This window comes from Chionomys nivalis, chromosome 2 (assembly GCF_950005125.1).
Source record: "Chionomys nivalis chromosome 2, mChiNiv1.1, whole genome shotgun sequence".
Lineage (NCBI taxonomy): Eukaryota > Metazoa > Chordata > Mammalia > Rodentia > Cricetidae > Chionomys > Chionomys nivalis.
This window is the reverse complement of record NC_080087.1, coordinates 12,347,914-12,369,240: the sequence shown is the minus strand read 5'-3', so window position 1 is coordinate 12,369,240 and position 21,327 is coordinate 12,347,914. Positions and strand designations below refer to the sequence as shown.

Below are 21,327 nucleotides of genomic sequence, written 5' to 3'. Positions count from 1 at the left end.
CAGCCGCCAGGTGCACAGCGCTGCCACCATTGTTTAGATGTTGTTTTTATCCATGAGAAACGAAACTAGCTGGATGTGGTGGTGCACACCTGTAATCCCAGTAGTCACAAGGCAGAGGCTGGTAGATCTCTGTGAGTTCAAGATCAGCCTGGTCTGCAGAGTGAGTTCCATGTCAGACAGAGCTATATAATGAGACCCCATCTCAAAATGAAGTAGTGATAAACTGTGATTCCCGTCACAAAGTTTCAAAACTAAATTTTATAATTGGTTTGGTTTATCTTCATGTTTTAATCCTGATCAACACTTCCTCTTGAAGTCTCTGGAGCACTCTCTTAGTGTGTTGAGGCATCCTTGGGTTTATTAGGAAGCCTCTGCAGAGGGCTGGTCTGTGGTCTTAAAACTGCTGCATATAAACAATCTTTATATAGTTCAGTATGTACTGTGTATAGCTTAGTATGAAACTCAGGAGGGTGGCAGTTGTCAGGATTTATGCCAGCAGAGTGTTAGCACAGAGCCTCGATTAAACATGGAGGTAGAGGTGTCTCTTTGTAGACAGTCACAAATAATGCAGTGTGGCAGGGGGGTGGTGGCGCACGCCTTTAGTCCCAGCCTTGGGAGGCAGAGGCAGGCGGATCTCAGTGAATTCGAGGCCAGCCTGGTCTACAAAGTGAGCTCCAGGACAGCCAGGACTGTTACACAGAGAAACCCTGTCTTGAAAATCCAAATATAATAATAATAATAATAAGCAGTGTGGTGGTTCTGGAATGAGGTTCCTTGGCAGCATTTATAGCTACTTCTATCTGTGAATGAATTTAATCTGATTCAGCACCTTTTACAAAAGACAGACTAAAACCCTACAGTGTGCACACTTGAGCACCAGCTCATAAAATGCTGTCTCATAACAGGAGAGGAAGTGCCCGTGTACCAGCTACATGTACCTCCACATGGCTTTCCAGCCTGTCGTGCCAGTGTGTACTCGAAACACCAGTAGCATAGACTCTTACAGGGGCAGAGTTAGTTTTTCTTCTTGTGGTTCAAAAAACCTGCACATTCTAACTTTATTGCCTTTTTCAAGAGTAGCAGCCTTTGGCTCCTGAGGGACTCGAAGGAAGTTGACTCGCATGCTCCCTCTGTCGCTTTTGCAGTATTTTCCTGCTCAGTACCAAGTCCGTGGAATGCCAGCATTGCTGTATCTTAAGCTGGTGCTTTTTCCTTTGTCTTCTTAAATGCCGTTGCGTTTACGTATTTTCCAGGGAGCAATAGAAAAAGTGAAGGAAAGTGATAAGCTGGTTGCAACCAGTAAAATCACCCCCCAGGACAAGCAGGCGATGGTGAAGCGAGTCGGCACCATGTCGTATGCTTTGCAAGGTAAGAGAGCGGGTAATGAATGCCAGTGGAGAGCCACTCCCTCCTCCCCAGCACTAAGCCTGACTTGTGGGGTGGAAGCCAAAGTGTGAGCTCACTTAGAATGTCTGTCTTGGAGTTGGGATAGCAGTGAGTGACAGCTTGATTAAACCTTATTACTACTTGGAGACATCACAGCTCTTTTAACATTACCCTATTCTATTAAATTCCAAGATTCAGCTTCCAGAAGTCTGTATCCTCTGTGCCCCAGAACCGTGGACTCTAAAGGAGGCCTGGAGGGATCATTTTAGGCATAATTTTCTGTTAGCAAAAGACGGTTTTAGCTGATTTCTAGAGATCTGAGTATGAGAGCAGACGAGCAGTAAGTGGCCGCCTGCGTTTGCTGCAAGGGCAACATGTGTGCCCATCAGTGAGGGCCGCCTGGTACTAGAAGGTGGCCCGGGCTGCTGGCGGCTGCTGTTTCTAGACTCTTGGTAGATTACACTGAGAACTGGCGCTGCATAGAAGCCAGCCAGATCAAGTCCTCTTGACTTAGCCAAGCAGGGAAATTGCCTGTTGTCGTTTGAAATCTTGCTGGGAACTAATCCCTGAAATAATTTCCTTGTAGCTGAGATGAATCACTTCCACAGTAACCGGATCTACGATTACAACAGCGTCATCCGCCTCTACCTGGAGCAGCAAGTGCAGTTCTATGAAACGGTAAGTGGCTCCCTCCCTGCCCATGCCTGCACACGTGTGCAGAGGGGCTTTTATGCTTAGGAACCTTGACCATTCAGAGCAGATCCATTGTGGTTTTCACTTCTGAGGGAGAAGGGGTTACACTGAGCAGAGTTTGTTGGTATTTTCTTTTAAGAATTCCATCTCCTTCATCCCTTTTGAGGAATGGTGGGTTGGAAAGCCTTCCTGGGACTGGTGAGATGGCTCAGTGGTTAAGAGCACTTGTTGCTCTTGCAGAAAACCTGCTTCAATTCCCAATGCCCACACTGGGGTTCATAGGCATTCCTAACTCCATTTCCAGGGGATTGGATGCCCTCTTGTGACCTCCATGGCACCAACCACACATAAGCCACATATACATACATCTGGGCAAAGGAGTCACATATAAAGTAAAATCAGTAAGTCTAACTGTGGGGAAATGTGGAGTTTTCTTTTGAAGAGCAGGCCTTGGAAACCTTGAACAGTCCTGATTGTGTGGCTTCCTTCCTCTTGAGCCTTTTTATGCACGGAGACAGTGCTCTACCCTGCCACCCAGAGGTTCCATCCCCTTCTGTTAGGGAAGGAAACCAAAGGCAGCTTTCATTAGTGACCCAGGTTTCACAGTTACAAAAGGAGTAACTTCAGGAAGACAAAAATAACACAGTGTTCTAAACCCTTTCGTTCAGAAGATGGGAATGAAAACTATCTTCCCTGCCTCTGCCTTGAAGTGTTTCATCCGGTACGTGTGTGCACACATCTTGTCTGAGATGGAACTCAGTCACCTGCAGAGCAGAGTTGTAGCTGTGCAGTGAACACTTGGGGTGGCCTTGCCTCTCTCATCCATGCTGTTTTCAGAGCTGCTACAGGCTAGCCCTTAAGTCACAGCCCTGCATATGTCACGGTGCCCAGCACATGGATTCTTGAGAAGGCTGTGCTTAATGTCCTTTATATGTGATTGTGAACTGTGTGTTGGCAGCAGTTGGTTGTGGGCACACTCATGGGACGACTCCGTCAAGAGTGCTCGCCCTCTGACGGTCTTGTCCTTTACCTGTACACTTCGATGTCAGTTGCTCTGTTGGGCGTTTCCTCTCTGTGTCTTAGAATGTAGTAGGTCACATTTGTTTCTGAGAAAATACTGGAAAGACAACCCTTAAGGTTCTCATACTATTGATTATCAAATATACATGCATGATTTTTTCTAAAGATTTGTTTATTATGTATACAGTGTTCTTCCTGCTGTATGCCTGCACACCAGAAGAGGGTACCGGATATCATTATAGATGGTTGTGAGTTACCATGTGGTTGCTGGGAATTAAACTCCAGACCTCTGGAAGAACACCCAGTGCTCTTAACCTCTGAACCATCTCTCCAGCCCCTGCATATATTATTATTGATCTTGTAATTCAGAAAGAAAACCATGTATTTTGTCACTGTCTTGGCATAAATTTAAGTGATTAATATAATGGCCCTGGGTTTTATATTAATATAGAGTCTTATAGCTGGGTGGTGGTGGCGCACGCCTTTAATCCCAGCACTCGGGAGGCAGAAGCAGGCGGATCTCTGTGAGTCCGAGGCCAGCCTGGTCTACAAGAGCTAGTTCCAGGACAGGAACCAAAAAGCTACGGAGAAACCCTGTCTCGAAAATCCAAAAAAAAAAAAAAAAAAAAAAAATATATATATATATATATATATATATATATATAGTCTTATAGCAAAATATCCCTAAAATTATTAAAATTTACATTTTTCTTCATGGAGTAAGCATACATGAGCACCTACTGTATACTTAGCACCTACTGCACATGTTTAAGGTCGCAAGGTCAATGAGGAATCTGAGCCTTCAGGGGCACCTGGTGTCCTTATGGGAGACATAGGACATAACAGACTCATAGTGCACCCTGGGCTGCCTCCGAATTGCAGATTCCCCGTTTACCACGTAGTAAGAGAATGGGAGTCTTGAGTGATCATTCTTGTCCAGAACAAAAAGGGACTCTGCACAGGCATGGTGGCCCATGCCATCATTCTGTTCTTTGAAGAAGGGGCTAATCTGAAAATGTAGCCCCCATCGTATGGCAGGAGCTGGCCATGGGCCTGGATGGGCAGGTGGGGACAGGAAGCAGGGTTTCCCACACACTGTGGAAACCACCGTGCATAGCAGGGTTGTAGTGGCAAAGGTCACCCCAGTGTCTCCAGAAGAGACAAACAGACTGGCTGTGTATTTGACAAGTTCATAATGTTTAACTCAGAGGAGAGCAGATAGAACACTGTGAAGTTGTAATCAGGGCGATAATATCTCAACTGCTGTTTTCTCACCAGATCGCAGAAAAGCTGAGGCAGGCCCTCGGCCGCTTCCCAGTTATGTAGACCTGGACGGAACACACCACGAACTCCGAAGTGCTTCTTCTGACCTGAGCAATGCAATTCCATTTATTTCCCCTATCATAAGAGAGAGAAAGAAATGAAGAAAACCAAAAAAGAAATAAGTTGACAAAAACCTGTTTCTGACGTTAGCCAGCCTGAATGAACAGTTACTTGGGGATAGCCTTCTTTGGTTCATTTTGACACGTATTAGTTACCCAATGGAAAATGTCTATTTTTGGAAAATACTTAAATTTATCAAGATTTTGAATGGAGAAATAGGGGTTGCTCCTCCTGATATTTTACATAGAATCGTAATTTATGCATTACCCATGATCTTTCAAGTTCTTACCCAATATCAGATAATTAATACTAATTGCTTTCTTAAAAATATGAAATATGCCAGAATAAAAAATATATCTTTATATTTTTATAACTCTTTCAGTCCTTTGGGGTCCCTGTCTGCTTAGAGAAGTCTGCACTCCCCCACTGGCATAGCTTCAATTCAAATGCTCAGAGTAGGTGGGGAGGTAGGGAGGGCCCTACACCCTCCAGGTGCATGGAGGGCAGGCCAGCACAGGTCCCATTTGGTAGGGAGGGCGGGAGTAGGCCCACCTACCCAGTGCTGCCTGCAGGGTTGTTGTCCTGTGCTGCTCTCCAGGTCAGCACTGTCTTTGCACTCCCTCCTCATTCGAGAAGAGTGAGTCAGGAAAGGTGAGGGGTCTGTCCCTGCTACCCCAGGTGGGTAGCCACACTGACTCCTAGACCCAGGAGCTCCTGGGGGAAGGGATAGTGAGCCTCCTCAAGAGCACCCACCTCCACTCTCATCCCTTCAGCTGTCTACCAGATGGTAGAGGAGGTGTTTGTGGCCTCCTGCTTTGGAGCAGCAGGCTGGTCAGTATTCTCTCCAAGATGAAACCTCCCGGAGAATGGGAAGTTAGCTGAAGTGGGTGGCAGCTTGAAGGCTATGGCAGAGCTGGAGGAGAGCGGAGCTCACAGTCTGTGCGTGTCCCCACCTCCAGAGGCTGAAAGCCCGGAGCACATGTCTCCCCTGCAGACGGAGGCCCCTTCCACAGTTGCCTTACGACTGATCCACTGCTTTCACTTTTCTGACCTGATGATCTTATTATAGAGGATGAGAAGTCTGGGCCAACATCAATAAAGGAAACCAAAAATAAGTAGCTGAGAAAATCCAATGAACATGAATAGGAGAACTTCTCGTTCCTCGATATCACGGGTTTTTGTTAATGTTTTATAGGTAATTTTCCCCTACTTGATTTTTCTTTTATAAAATTCCATAGAACAGTGTTTATGATACAACCATTTAATATATGTACAAATTGTAAAGAATATGTATAAATATTTTACATAAATGTAAGCATGTAGAGCCAATATATAAATAAATTGTTTAAAAAACTGTTCAGCGAATTCCCAGAGCACTTTTTCCAAATACTTTTTGGCATTTTTGTGTGCTTGAGGTTTTGTTGTAAACTGCTTTTTATTCCAGCTGCCGAAAGTTGTCCAGGTGATGCATTCTTCTCTCAAATATCTCTCTCCTGACATTAGTAGCTTTGGCTCCTTCACCCTGTTGCGGCTCCTTCACCCTGTTGCCACTCCTGCACATGTACCATGAGCTCTGCTGCCCTGTCCCCCATTCTCCTACATCCTGAGGAGAAAAGAGCCAGGCGAATGGAAACGGCATCTAAGGAGGGTCGGGGAGTAGAGGTAGCTGATTTTATATCAACACTTCCAAATATTCATTAAAAATAGGAAGCAGCATACAACTTTTTTTTTTTCTCTCACCGAGATGTCAGCCCTCGGCCTCAGATCTTTCCTGGGACGGAAGCTTGTGCCTATGTAAGGCCAACTCTTGCCTCCCCAGCACCATCTCTGGATAGAAAGACTGTTGGGCCAGAAACCCAAACTTTGTAGCTTTTTCTATAGCTTTTTGTTTTGTGTTGTTTTGTTTTTCAAGACAGTGTTTCTTTGTGTATTCTTGGCTGTCTTGGAACTGCTCTGTAGACCCAGGCTGGCCTGGAACCCACAGAGATCTGCCTGCCTTTGGATGAGAGAGATCTGAGGGCTGGGATTAAAGGTGTGCACCACCATTTCCCAGTAGAGGGAAAGTGGATGTGGTTGGGTTGTTTGGTTGGTTTGTTGGTTGGCTGGCTGGCTAGCTGGCTGGCTGGTTGGTGTTGCTGGACAGCTGGTTGTTGGTTCCTGGCTGCTCAGCCCCGAAATAATCATACAGAAACTGTATTATTTAAATCACCACTTGGCCCATTAGCTCTAGCTTCTTATTGGCTAACTCTTACATCTTAATTTAACCCATCTTCATTAATCTGTGCATCACCACGAGGTCGTGGCCTACCAGCAAGATTTCAGCATGTCTGTCTCTGAGGCAGCTCCATGGCTTGTCCTTGACTCTGCCTCCTTTCTCCCAGCATTCAGTCTAGTCCATGTGTCCCGTCCCCCCCCCACCACCATACTACCTCTATTCCCTGCGCAGGCCCAAGACAGTTTCTTTATTAACCAATGGTATTCACAGCATACAGAGGGGAATCTCACATTAGGTTGGTTGACTGGCTTTTCCAGAAAGGGTCTTACTGTGTAGCCCTGGCTATCCTGGAACTCCCGTAGACCAGGCTGGCCTCAAACTCAAGAAATCTGCCTGCCTCTGCCTCTGCCTCTCAAGTGCTGGGATTAAAGGTGTGCCCACCACTGCCCCTGTAACTTTATGCTGCTCTGGGATGATTACTACAGATGTTTTTCTATGACATTTTGTGAAATTTTCTTTATGCATGAATCTTGCGACCCAGTCTAAAAGCAGCTATTCCCAGTTAGGATCAGAACAGGAAGGGCACACCTGCCACCTCCCCGAATGGGTACACCTGTGGAGTCCTGCCTGCTTTTCAGAAAACCAGGGAGGCCCTAACAACCGTGGCCTTTGTCCCCTATCTGTTTGTTTGGAGATTGGCATGGTTGGAGCCTCTGCCTGGTTTCCACCAATCTGGACATTAGCCAGACAGCAGCCCTGGCCACTGGGAGTTCTTCCTGAATTTAAACTGTTCTGAACACAGGCAGACCTTGCTGTTCTTGGCATGAGAAGCCTACGTGCTTGTGAACTTGGGGTTGTTTTCCCAGATGTGATACAGAGGTGCCCAAGGTCTGACTGCCAGCCCGATCACCCCCGTGTGGAAGCTGCTTCTTAGTCTCAGAAGAGAACCAGTTAGCCCCCCATACCACCTAAGGTACGGGTGCCCATGCCAGGGACGGTCTCCATACCACCCCTACCCCGCCTAACAGGTTTGCTGACTTCCAGAAACAGACCAGAGGAAAGGCAAGCACTTGCTGCCTGAGCAGAAGGAGCTCTGGGTTCGAGCCTTACAGCATACTCTGTATGGCAGCCTGAAGCAGTCAAGCACACATGAGTGGGGATTTTTTTTGTATCTGGGGTTGGGGGGGGGGGCTTGTTGACTCTGGTGCCATCCACAGATTGCAGTCTGGAAGGTTCTACTAACTTAGGAAACCATGGGGCGTACACCCAGTTCTCAGATCTTAAACCGTGTGTGTCTTCTCTTTGTAGATGGGTCAGAGTGGTTACCACTATTCCTTCAAGTCATTTTTTACAGGTGATTCCACACTGCACTTCCAAACTAGCCATCCCTGTCACCTGTTCAGACCAACCAACAGGCCCAGACATGTTTTCCAGGCAGTTGGGCCAAGTGATTTCAGCCCCCACCCTCCACCCCTGCCCCCGCCCGGCCATACCACATGGCTCCTGCTAACATACATGGGGTAGACTCTGCCACGGGTGAACCTCCATCATTCCTGGTCTTGGGCCTGAGGCTGCCACAGGCATTTTCTTGACTAATGATTGACGTGGGAGGAACCAGTCCACTTGGGTGGTGCCATGTGTGGGCAGCTGGTCATGGGTGTGTTTACAAAGCAAGTTGCTAAACCTGGTGTGGTGAAGCCCATCTTTAACCCTAGCACTAGGGAGGCAGAGACAGGCAGATCCCTGAGTTAAGCCAGCCTGGTCCATAGAGCTATTCTAGGAAAGCCAGGAATACACAGAGAAACCCTGTGCCCTCCCCCTGCTCCCCGTCCCCCCGGAAAGGAAACTGAGTCAGCCATGGAGAGCAAGCCAGTAAGCGGCATTCCTCCATGGCCTCTGCACGGAGTTCCTGCCTCGACTTGCCTCAGTGATGGACTGAGACCTGTAAGATTGGAATAAATCCTTTCTATCCAAGTTGCCTTTGTCAATGGCATTTATCACAGTCATAGAAGACAAACTGGAGCAGATAGCTCAGCAGCGAACCACTCTCTCTGCTCCCAGCACTCACATGGTAACTCACAACAGTGTCCTTCTGGACTTTCTGGAGCCTGCATGCACATGGTATATAGTACATACATGCAGGGAAGCATTCATACACATGAAATAAAAACATTAAAAAAAAAAACCTCTCAAGCAAAATGAGCAAGTGACTTGATCACATATGCATCCGAGTGTACACAAACACTGTCACCGGGGCAACTGTGTTATAGTGAGCTGTTGACTTCCTCCCAAAGGAAAAGTGGGCCAAAGGCAAGTTTGCTAAAGTTTTTCACTGTTTGAGACAAGGTTTCTCTGTGTAGCCCTGGCTGTCCTGAACTCACTCTGTTGTCCGGACTTGCCTCGAACTTAAAGATCTGCCTGCCTCTACCTCCCGAGTGCTGGGGTTTAAGGCGTGCACCACCACCACCCAGCTGAGTTTGCATACTGTTTACAGGAGGTGTTAATATCTACACCTTATAGAGAAAGAAGCTTCCTAAAACAAGCCTCCGAAAGGCCAAGCATGGTCCACCCTTAACACGGCAGAATGAAGTGTCAGAGAGGAACCCCAGCTCTTGGGGTGACCTGGTCAGAACTTGGTGAGGACCTCTGACACAAACAAACACCTTCAAACCCACTCAAAGGTGTCTCCAGTTCCACCTGCCTGCCCTTGCCCCTCCCTAGCAGACCAATCCTGGTGGACCCTTACACGGGGACCAAGGGGCCTTGCCTCAACTTGCTTGAAGGCTGGAGATCACAAATAGAATCAAGGCTGAGGAAGAACACAAGCTGAGATCCCCAGGGTGGGAGGAGCACTGTTCACCACCTGACAGTGCAGCTCGGAGAAGTCAAGGTGATATGGTAAATGGAGGAAGAGGGGGTGGGGGTGAGGGTGGGGGGGTGGTGTCTGTGTGTCACACCCCTGCTCTCTCAGGCAACACAACCGCTGCCTCCAAACACCAGTCTGTCTCGGTCCGTGAACTAAAGACCCCGGTAGAAGACAGCAATTAAAGAGTGTGTCAGGCACACACACACACACACACACACACCACTCACAAGTGTGTACTCAATCGTTATCGTGAAGGCCACTTTATGCCTCTGCAGTCCCACCCAGGAGACTGAGGCACAGGGCCCAATGGTTGCATCTGGGGTCGCAGACGATGATGGGGAATGAGTTGGGGAGGGGGCGCTGCGCCGGGCGGGACCCGGAAGGTGGGAGGCGGCGGCGGAGTTTCCCGCCCCTGCTCAGGCAGCAGCCCCCGGCTGTCCATATAAGGCTGCGGGAATCCAGGCAGGGTCCCGACTCGGGAGGCTCCCCGTGGCTGCAGCCTCCTCTGCGGCAAGGAATGTGTGGAATCTCCCTCGCCCGCGGCCGCCCGCCTCAGGGAGGACCAGCCCAGAGCGCCTAGCCCGGGTGAGCGCCCGGCGGCTTCGGTCCCCGCTGTCCGGGTCCCCGCCCTTGGTCGCGCCCGCCAGCCTCGCCACTTGGGGGAGTGCGGCTGGCGTCGGAGCGGCCGGGTGGCGGCGCCACCTCACCTGCCCGGGGTAGCGCGGCGAGATTGGGAGTTGGAGGAGGAGGAGGACGGGGAGGAGCCCGCTGCTCCGAAGCCCGGCGCAAAGTGAAACTCTTGAAAGCTGCGCGCCCTCGGTCAGGACCTGGCCCCGGTTCCCTTCGGTGCCCGGTGTCCATGGCGCTGAGCAAAGGGCTGCGGCTGCTGACCCGGCTGGACCCCACGGGTCCCGGCAGTGTGCTGCTGGAGGCGCGCGGCCGTGACGACTGCCTGCTCTTCGAGGCCGGCACCGTGGCCACGCTGGGTGAGTGTCGTGCCCCCACCCTCGGTGCTCCTCACGCCGGCGCGATGCCGGAGAGGAAGGGAATTAGTGAGTGAGACTTCCTTCACTAGTGGAGACCTGGGGACCAGCGGCGCTTGGTTCCCCGACGGGGCGGGCCACGGTGACTTAGGGACCGCCAAAGACGCTTGTCCCCGGGAGTGCGTGGTGCGAAGGATCCCAGAGAGCTGGCACTCCTGGCTGGGTAAAATGTCGTGCTTGCCTGGGGTCTCTGGGCGTCTGTTCTTAGAGAGCCAGCTGGCTCTGGTTCCACTCTTGGCACTCAGTACGGAAGCCTTGCTCTCTCTGGACGCCCTGAGGAGGATGCCCCGAGGAGGAGTCCACCTAGTGTTCCCTAGCTTGTGCACCTGTTGAATACACCTAAGCCACATCGCCTTGCCTGAAGAGATGGGGAACTCAGGCACTAAAGGAGACTCTGAGGAACATCGATGGCGCCCTTCATTGTTGCCTATAAATCCTGAGTCCAAAGCTTCAGAACCTGGATGCAAATATCCTCTCTGGTGACTCTGTTTATGCTGGGTGTTAGGTGATGGCAAGCCGTTGTATTTCATCGCTAAACTTCAGAAGTCTTGAAACTGGCATTACGCTAAGGACCGTAGAGACATAATCTCACAAGTTTTACAATTTTAGCCCGTAATAAAGATAAACAAGCTGAGGCCTAGAGATGCCAAGACATCTGCTCCAGGCAACAGTCTTGTATGTGGTTATTTTGGTGATGTCATACAGTGCCTTGCTTCCTGGTATGTCCAGTTTCCGGATGCCTAGTTTTGAAATTGACATTTACAAGAAAGTCTAGGTAGCATAAAGCCAGAAGTCAGGATTGATAGGATTTTAATGATGAACCTTGGCGGCCAGGCTTGCCACAGTGGGTGTCCAGTTGTCCACCCTCCTGGTATTCCTAGCTTAACAGGATCGCTTGTACTTTGGAGGTAACAGATGCAGCCAGCACTCACTTGCTTAGGACTTTGTGTCTCTAGCCCTTCTTTCTCATTTGTATGCATCGACTGCAATTACAGCATATATAATTGTGTGTATGTATATATACACATGTCTTAAAAGAGGCATACCTATTTCCAATTCTTGTACCATGACATTAATGTATAGTTTATCTAGTGGGGTGTGGTGGGATACACCCCAGGTTCCAGCTATTCGCCATGTGAGCTTTGATGGGAAGATCCATTAAGTCTGAGGGTTTCAGACCAGATGAGGCAACATAGCCAGACCTCAAAACAGATAGGTACAGATACAGAAAAAGCAAACAGCTGGCTTGCTGTTGGTCACTTGACTTGGGAAGCAGTATCTCCTGTATTTTGCGTCAGAAGTGTCCAGAGTCATGGAATAATTATCGCGTTATTCCAGTTTGGGTTATGTCCTGAAAAGTCCAAGTTTGGTCATTTGTCACTGCCTTGAAAGAAAACCATGGAAATTTCCATTCCATTTTAGATGTCTACTTCATAACACATTTATCAGAACCCAGGGATTAATTTCATGGTACAAAGCTACCGTCTCATCAGAAAGAATAAAACGCCTTTCAGATGGGCCACAGCAATGCCAAGCAAAGTTCATAGGCCAGTGACAGTGGTTTGGAAGCCACTTGGAACAGGTGTCTTCTATCAGGCCCTTAAGTTTGGGCCATGATGCGTTTACATGGCAAGGGTGATACAGTACTTTGGATTTTACAGCAGAATTCAAAGAATTGTCACAGTGTCAGCCCTCCCCTGTGTTCTCCACATCTATCCCTTCACCCTAAGCCATTTGTTTTCGGTAAGCTGTTAGAATTTTTGGTCTGCTTTTCTTGGTCAGTTTTGAAAGACATTGTAGCCTTTGCTGTGATGCCGTGGGAGGATCGCAGAGAGCCTTCTGTGATCAGAAAGTTGTTGTTCTCACACTTAAAAAAAAAAAGAATTAATTTTATGTGCATTGATATGAGAGTGTTCGATCCCCTTGAACCTGAGTTACAGACAGTTGTGAGCTGCCATGTGGGTGCTGGGAAACAAGCCTGGGACCTCTGGAAGAGCAGCCAGTGCTCTTAACTGCTGAGCCATCTCTCCAGCCTCTGTTCTCACACTTGCGATTTTTGTTTCATTTTATTATTTTTTTTTTATTTTTGTTTTTTGAGACAGGTTTTCTCAGTAGCTATGGAGCTGGTTCTGGAAATCACTCTGTAGACCAGGCTGGCCTCGAGCTCACAGAGATCCACCTGCCTCTGCCTCTCGTGTGCTGGGATTAAAGGTGTGAGCCACCAACCGCCTGGCCTCACACTTCTAAAACATCCAAAATACACCTCTGTTGGATGGAATGACTGAACTTGAAAGCTCCACCTGTTCCCAGGGTCAGCTAGCTACGTTTCTTCTATTCCTTGACCTTTCTTTTTCCCCACGGAATAGCACTGGAAAGGAGGCGTAGCACTTAAGAGTGATGGCTGCTCTTCCAGAGGACAAGGGCTTAGGTTCCTAGCACCTACAACTGTCTGTAACTCCAGCTCCTGGGGATCTGGTATGCTCTTCACCAGACATATGTGGTGTACAGGCAGACATATATTCAGGCAGATCACCCATATACATAAAATAAAAATAAATCTTTTTTCTTTTTAAGACACTGTCTCATAACCTGGGCTGGGCTGGGCTTCAGATTCTATCTCCCAGGTGTTGGGATTAAAAGTGTGTACCACCACACTCAGCTAATCTTTTAAAAATGTTTATTAATGTTATGTTTATGGGGGTTTCACCTGCATGTATGTCTATGTACCACATGAGGAGGCCAGAAGAGTGAGTTGGATCCCTTGACACTGGAGTTACACGTGGCTCTGGGTCACCATATGGATGCTGGGAATCAAACCTGAGTCTTCTGGGAGAATCGTCACTGTGTGTCACTGTGTGTTACTGCTGAGCCAGCCGGGAGGAAGATGCACTCTCTCCTGAGTGTGGTGGCAGTGGAGGAGGGAGGCAGAGACACAGTGTGAAGGCAGTACATTTATGGCAGTCTGATCCTGACTCCTTGCCTACGGGCAAGGGGTGTGGCAGCCTGGTGTTTCTCCTGGGGCGGTTTCCTGTGCCAGGTGTTCCCAGTGAATGCAGTTCTGGGAGCCTAATGGAGTGCAGATTCCTGCCCTGTCGGGAATGGGCTTTCTTGGTCTCTATTGTTCCATGCTCTATCCAAACATTTACTGGGCACAGTAGGCAGTTTCCATGAGTGAGCCCACAGCTGTGAGTGCATCCCTGCCCACACGGTGAGCCAGCACCTTCTTCATGCATTTCCTCCTGGAGGTGCCATCTGGGAAATGCCTGTGCACTGCCTTAAAGCTTTTAGGCGATTTGGAAAGCGGGGGTCTGGGATTGGATATTGAACTAATACAGTGTGAACGTTGAGGGAAGGATTCTGTGACCCACCCTCTCCGATTCTGAGCTAGCCTCTTCTTCCAAGGCGAGCTTCGCTGATGGTCTTCATGCAAGATCACCTTGCCTGTTAGCGGGAGGCCTGTTGAAGAAACAATTCCAAAGTCCTGTTTCTAAAGACTTCCCTTAAGAGCCTTCTGTGGACATCAGTGAGAGTAGATCTTCCAGAGGCTGAAGAGGTCTGGGAAGCTTTTGGAATCTTGGGGTAGCCTGAGTTAGCATCTGGAGCTTTCTTTGTGGCATATCGATAGATATTCTATCCTCAAGTGCTGAGACCACAATACCCACTGTCTTCTGTCTAAATTCAGGGTTCTCCAGACAGTATCCAGGAAGGATGGCTGGGGAGCAGCCCTATGTGTGCACCTGAGTTTGCTGACTTAAACCCTACCTCCTCCTCCTCTGGTCTTGTCCCTGTTGATAGGTAGTGGTCTGGAGAGTTGGGGAAGGGAACTTGAGAGACTTAAGTCATTAGTGAGTTCTCCTAAGTTTTGGCCTTTTCCTGGGGAAGGTTGCATGAACAGCCGACTTCCTGGCCAGTCTAACTGCTGTATGTGTATAGACGTCACAGTCAGGTTTGATTTGAATTAGTGAGGTGGCCACCAGCCCAGCTAGGACCCTTGAGAACTGTTCAATTTCTCAGGATCTGTAGCCCAAATTTATGTGATCACTGGGTTGAAGTTCGACTACTTAAGAGCATCACAGAGAACCAGTAAACAGCCATCGTATCGATTCTCCAGAATAGAGTGGAGCCGGAAAGGTCCTGACTCGGGTGATTTCAGCGCCGTGCCAGCATCACAGCAGCTGATGGGCCCCGCATTACTGTGTGTGGATCCTTTCTTCTGTGCAGGTTTTCTCCGTGCCATATTTATAAACATCATTATTTCAGTTCTGACTAGCTCACACTAGGACAAAATTTTGTTTTTAACTCTTAACTGTGAAAATGTTCAAGCATACAGAGAAATAGAAGGAAAGAAATCAACCTTCATGGACTGAAATGTAGTATTGGTGGTTATCAATATGTTAATGTTTTCCACCCATCCCTGTGGATAAAAAGAAGCTCCTGAAGTTTAATTTGTTCTGTACCAAGGGAGATTTCACTTTTTCCCCATCAACCTGCTCTTAGTTCCATTCAATTTCTTTTATTTTGCTGTAAATTTAAAAAAATTGACATCTTTATGGGGACACAGTGATGTTAGGATACATGCATTATACCATGTGGAGTGACTTAATGAAGCTATTTAACATATCATTTCAATTACTACTTTTTTATGATGAGAAATTTAGATTCGCTCTGTCAGTCACTTTGAGGTGTTGAACACACTGTGACTAACTGTAGTCTCCTACAGGCTGTGTAAGTTCACAGTTTTCTCGACTGGTTTCCATAGCAAAAATGGCGTGAGAGGCTTCTCGCCATTTGGGAGTTAGTGATTCTTAACTGAAGAACTCCCGCTTTCGTCAGGACTCCTGAGGAGGCCCCTTTATTAGAACTAGCCCTTAGGGGTTATAGCCTCTGTGCTTGCCCTTCTGGATGCTCCTGATCCCCAGCACCCTGCAGCTTGCGGCTGGGCAGTACAAACTGCCCAGCCTGTTACCTGCTACAGAGATGGACTCTTAGGGTTCCCAATTGAATAGGCAGTGGAGGTGCCTACCGTAGGCCGTTAGGGATGGAGCCAGGGTAGGTGTATGTGTTTCTGGCAGGAGCATAAGGCCAGTGGGGAAGGCAGTGGAAGATAAGGGGCCTGGCTAGGGCGGCTCTGCCTGTTGGCTACATTTTAGACTTGGCCTTCATAGTCATGGGATTATGCTTCTCAAACTAGGAGGACCAAATGTGTTTTGCTTAAGTTCTATATTAGAAACAAGAACAGTTCAACAGAGGAGGGCAGAGGACCATGGTGGACCTCTGCCCTGGTCCTCTGCCCTGGGCTCTACAGATTGCCAGGCTGCCCTGCTTTGGGAACCTGTGCCAGTCTATGGGCCATGACCTACTTCTGGAGCATATCTAGGGTGTTTAGTTTCCCCTCTGTGATTTTTTTTTTTTTGGCTGCTCAGATTCTGCAATCTTGCCAAATGAGGACAGAGACCATTCCCACCCCCACCTCCTCTTACTTGAATTGTCTTTCAGGCCCTGGACAAACTGATCCAAGCCAAACTTGGGAAGTAGGTTGGACCAATTCTACACAGTAGACTATGTAGTGTGGTGGCCAACCCACTAAGAGTCAACAATCAAATCGGTCCAGTTGGTGTCTGAAAGTGTTGACTCTCCAGAACTCCTTGCCTCTCTGTAGGACACAAGGCTGCCTGGCAGGCTGGCTCTGGCCTCAGTCACAACAGCTCAGCTAAGGGTGCTTCCCATTTTGAAGGTCCTACTGGAAGGGCTTCACCTCGCTAGGACTCATTCTTTAGGAAAATTTAGATAAATGAATGAGAACCTTCAAAAGTATTCAGGGCCTTGACCCAGAACTCTGCCTGTAGCAGTCGGGACAGGAAATGCTCACAGATCGTGAGCCTGTTTTGCTTCAAGGAGTTTTGCTGCAAGTAGGCTCGGAAGTTTTTACCAGTTAAATAAACTACAGTTCAATTTGATAACAGCTGGCTAACATTTGATGATAACAGCTGAATGCTGTTCTAAGGGGTTTACATGGATCAATTTATTTAATCCTTAGAATGATACTAGTGAGTTGTATTTTATCCTTGGAGAAACTGAGTCACAGAGAGGCAAAAGAACTTGTCTGAGGTTTCACTTTTCGTTAGCGGCGGGCTATGATTTGTATAAGGCCCATTTCGGAGGACATGGCCAGTAAAATGCCGTTCTTGCTATAAAAATATGCAAATATCTATTTGAAGAATGACTCCCTTTGTCCCATAGACTTCCTGGTGAGTATGTCCATCTGATCTGAGCTGATTTCATCTGGTACTTTTTTTCAGAAGAGGCTCCTGCTTGGAAGCAAGTCATCCGCTTTTTGAACAGAGCTGGGACATTACTAAAGGCGAACCTTATGCTTCGAGTCTGCCCTCCTGGGGGACAGAGCTGTGTCTAGTCCCTGTGAATGTCCTAGCATAGACAGCCTGATGCAGTATCCAGGCCAAGTGAAAAGCACAGTTTCCACATTGTGGTGACTTGAAGGAGAACGGCCCCCATCGTCTCATATATTTGAATGCTCAGTCCCCAGTTGGTGGGACTGTTGAGGAAGGATTAGGAGGTAATGACCTTGTTGGAGGAGGTGTGTCGCCGGGGGGTGGACTCGGAAATGTCGAAAGTCCGTATTACCCACCCCTCCTGCCTGGACTCACCCTCTAAAGTACAAGCAGGCCCCCAATTAAATGCTCTCTGTTAAAAGTTGCTTTGGGCTGGGTGGTGATGGCGCACACCTTTAATCTCAGCTCTCGGGAGGCAGAGACAGACTAGTCTCTGTGAGTTCCAGGTCAGCCTGGTCTACAAAGCAAGTTCCAGGGACAGGCTCCAAAGCTACAGAGAAACCCTGTCTGGAAAAAACAAAAGAAAATAAACAAACAAACATGAAAGTTGCTTTAGCCATGGCGTTCCATCCCAGCAGTAGAGCATAGCTAAGACGCCCACGGAGAGCAATGTTGTCACCCCAGGCTTCCCAGAGGCACCGGGGTGTGAGGACCGATTCAGATGAGATGTGGGGCTGGGTCGTCCCAAGCTCTGGAAGAAGTTCCTAAGTGAGGTGGACACTGTAGGGACCGACCGTCTGCTCCTTCCTCTCCCTGCTTAGCCTGTTCCAGGAGAGGGATGCTCTGTCAAGCAGGTGTTCCGAGCTGTGCTTTCCACAAAGGCGGTGCAAGGCGGGCACCAGCATCTTTGCATAGGGTTCGTGTGGGAAGGCTAGGTGCACCTGGCAGGCCGAACCTGTCTGTACTAGGACAGATGGGGCTGGCAGGGTGCTACTTGCTCCTGAAGTTTCCTGGTCTAACAGATGGTTCAGAACAAGATTCTCCAGGAGTTCATTAGCCTCAGAGGACAGGCGACAACTTGTTCTGGTGGCCTGGATGACCCACGGTACTGAGGTACGAACACAGAGGTCTGAGTTTAATCTAAAAGCAGCTTTTGGAGGAAAATGGGATTCCCTGGGGAGGTCTGCCATGTCTGCCGGTCATCTCTGCTGCTCTCCTGGCCCCATGCCCAGCATGCAGGCAAGCTCCTGTCTGCCCTCAGATGGAGTCTACTTTAGGTGAAGTAACGTATGTCCCGAGAACAGGCCCCTGCCTGGCAGGTCTTGGGGAGGCGCAGAGCCACATGTGCACGCTGCTGCAGGGCTGCTGTGGGCTTTGTTGGTAGTGGAACTATACTATTTGTCACAGATGCTCAGACCCAGGAGATGCAGCTGCCCCCATTGTCCTGTCAAGATTAAGATGAGGAGCCAGGTGGATGAGCCTGGCAGCCAATGCAAAATTCCTCATTCCCATTAGGGCCACTGTTGTGTGCGGGCAGAGTACAGGTGACTGTATTGATTCAGGTTATTGGAAGTCTTTACCCGGAGAAATTAAACTACAATCGACCTTCTGTCCCTTCAGCAAACCCCTTGCTTGTTGTCTGCCCCGCCCATCAGTAGTCCTAGCAGAGACCTCTTGGAGACGTCCTGGGGCCATGGGACGCAAGGCCATGACTTGGAGAACCTGCTTTGCTATCTCGATTGCAACCTTTTGGTCTGCTATGGGGTCTCAGATACCTTCTCTTCCTGAGAAGAAGCAGGTCCCCAGCTAGAAGCCACGTATCAGAGTTGTGGGTCCTTCAGGGTGAGAGACAGATGACCTGCCTGGCTTCCTGCATCAGGAACTTGGTGTGCATTTGTTAGGGAAAGCGATGGCTGTTGTGACCACAGGGACCAGGTAAGGGGACAACTTAGCCTTCAGGATTGGCTTTGGGCCCCTTCTCTGCTAGACAGAAACTAGCAAGACTGGTACAGCAGTGTAGCAAAAACCCTGATTCTCCATCCACAGCTTCCGGGATCTTGAAATGCAGTCAGCCTTGGGGCAGGGCGGGAGCGCAGGGTGGGAGAGCAGGGCGGGAGCGGGATGGGACAGGGCCGGGCCAGGTAGGGTAAGGGCAGGGTTGTGAGCGGTGTTAATCTGTATTTCTCTTACGAAGCTGTTGCCAGGTGGCGCAGCACTCGGGAGGCAGAGACAGGCGGATCTCTGTGAGTTCGAGGCCATCCTGGTCAATAGAGCAAGTTCCAGGACAGGCTCCAAAGCTACACAGAGAAACCCTGTCTTAAAAAACAAAAACAAAAACCCCTGTATTACTGTATTTCTAAAGCTGCTGGTCTGCAGACCACATTTTAAGTGGCGAAGCTTTTTTTCCCAGTCACTAACTTGGGAGAAGAGACCTGAGTAGAGCTTGGGCCGCTCCTCCCCCCCAGGGAAGTCAGTTAATCCTGTGGTTTAGATTCACAATCTGGAGCTAATTACAGCCTGCGTTGTCTCTCCTAGGCTGAGAATCCATTTGTCTTTTTTTTTCTTTTAAGATTATTTTTTGTGTATGTGTGTGTTTGTGTGAGCCACTTGTGCACAGGTGCCCCTTGAGGTCAAAGGGTGTTAGATCCCCAAGAGATGGAGTCAGGCTGAGCCATCTCTCCCGCCCCGCCCCGCCCCGCCCCGCCTTTTTTAAAAGGATAACCCACTAAGCATAAGTACCTTCAGTAGTTCACTCATCTCTCAGTTTCAACTACTCAGACTTTGAATCTTAAGATTCAAATCTTAAAATCCAAATTCTAAGTAGTGATCTGGCAAAGAAATTACCTGTTGAGGCTTTGAGATCTGAGCTGAACCCAGGACACCGATGCAGGCTTCATTGTCATTTTGTGTTGATTCTGAATTAATGAAAATACCTAAGATCGTGTCCTCGATCTGGCAACTAACAAAAACCGTAAAACCATAGCAGCGCCGGGTGGTGGCACAGACCCTTAATGACAGAATGTGGACGACTGAGACAGAAGAGCTGAGAGTTCAAGGCCGTTCTGGGCTACTTAGCAGCTTAAGTCCCCTTGGAGCGCCTTGGTTTTTCTTGTTTTGAGACAAGCTCTCATACAGCCAGGCTGGCTTTGACCTCCTGAAGATGATCTTGAATTTCTGCTCCTCCTACCTCCACCTCTACCATGGTGGGTTCTGCAGTGCTGGGGACTGGGCTGTCATCCCGCATTCTACCAAATGACTACAGTTCCAGCCTCTCAGCCTTTGCGTGACTGTGTGCTGAACCATGCTCATTTTGTGGATGTTCTGGCAGCCGCGAGATTTTGCAATTTTGAATTTTGCAATTTTTATTTTTTTAGTAGTGGGTGTGTACCCAGCCCGGTCTGATGTTCATTACATAGCCCAGACTTTAACCTAAGATGGGATTTTTTTTTTCCCCAGAGGTAGACTCTAAGCTCAGGCCCTTGAGCATGCTGGGCAAGCATTACAATACTATACTGTACTGTACTATACTGTACTATCCTATACTACTGCAAGCTATAACTAGAGCCTCTATTAGAGTCTCATTAAAACACAGATGAAGAGGAGAGTAGACCCAGATGTCAACCTCTAGGCTCTGCATGTATACACACAAACACATACATACATACACACACACATACACATTCGCTCACCAATGTCTGTTCTTAAAACTACATTTTCATTATGGCATAAGATTAAGAATAAACTGACTTGGGGGCATGGCGTGGCATTGGTGAGATAGTGGTGAGCCAGCTGCTGTGGTGACTTGAAAAAGAACGATCCCAATAGTCACACATGTTTGAATGCTTGGTCCCCAGTTAACAGACCTGTCTAGAAAGGATTAGTTGTGGTCCCTGGAGGAGGTGTGTCATTGGAGATGGGCTTCGAGTTTTCGAAAGCATTGCCATCCCAGTTAGAGCACATTCTTCCCCCACCCCCTATGTATGCGCATCAGATGTAAGCTCTCGGCTTGCTGCTCCAGCACCGTGCCTGCCTGCTGATCTCTGCTTCCTGCCATGATAGTCATGGACTCTATTCCTCTGGAACCATGAGCCCTAAATTCATGCTTTTTTTATGCCTTGGTCATGGTGTTTTGTCATGACAATAGAAAAGTAACTAAGACAGATACCTTTCATGACAAAGTAACTGATTGTCCTTTGGCTGGAGAGGGGACAGTTTGTGTGTCTGGGCATGTAAGATACTGTTTTCTGTATGTTTTAATGAGCTGTACATTATATGAACTTAGATTCACCAGGGATCTTTTAAGAACACTATTTTTAAGAGGAAGCTGCTGTTCTCTGGCTCCTGCCAAGGGGTCCAGTGGAGCCCAGCTGGCTCCTGCAGGCAGGGATGACCAATGAAGATGCTGTCACGCGTGGTAGTGGGACATGAACT

At 48.5% G+C, this 21,327-nt stretch overlaps 2 protein-coding genes across 9 annotated transcripts in view; both read left to right on the top strand.

The window, feature by feature from the left end:
* The window catches only part of Snx9 (sorting nexin 9), a 90,435-nt gene extending 84,601 nt beyond the window's left edge, over window positions 1-5,834 (top strand). For both annotated transcript variants that reach the window (XM_057762606.1, XM_057762607.1), the window contains 3 exons: window positions 1,254-1,368; window positions 1,973-2,064; window positions 4,378-5,834. In XM_057762606.1, the coding sequence (XP_057618589.1) occupies window positions 1,254-1,368; window positions 1,973-2,064; window positions 4,378-4,425 (255 nt within the window). In that variant the 3' untranslated portion in view covers window positions 4,426-5,834. The remainder of the gene's footprint in view (window positions 1-1,253; window positions 1,369-1,972; window positions 2,065-4,377) is intronic.
* A 4,535-nt stretch (window positions 5,835-10,369) lies between these two features.
* Window positions 10,370-21,327, top strand: part of Synj2 (synaptojanin 2) — a 101,617-nt gene continuing 90,659 nt past the window's right edge. For 5 of the 7 annotated variants that reach the window (XM_057751120.1, XM_057751103.1, XM_057751111.1 and 2 more), the window contains exon 1: window positions 10,370-10,549. In XM_057751120.1, coding sequence (XP_057607103.1) covers window positions 10,423-10,549 — 127 coding nt within the window. In that variant the 5' untranslated portion in view covers window positions 10,370-10,422. The remainder of the gene's footprint in view (window positions 10,550-21,327) is intronic. The other 2 variants (XM_057751146.1, XM_057751154.1) reach the window with 1 other exon arrangement.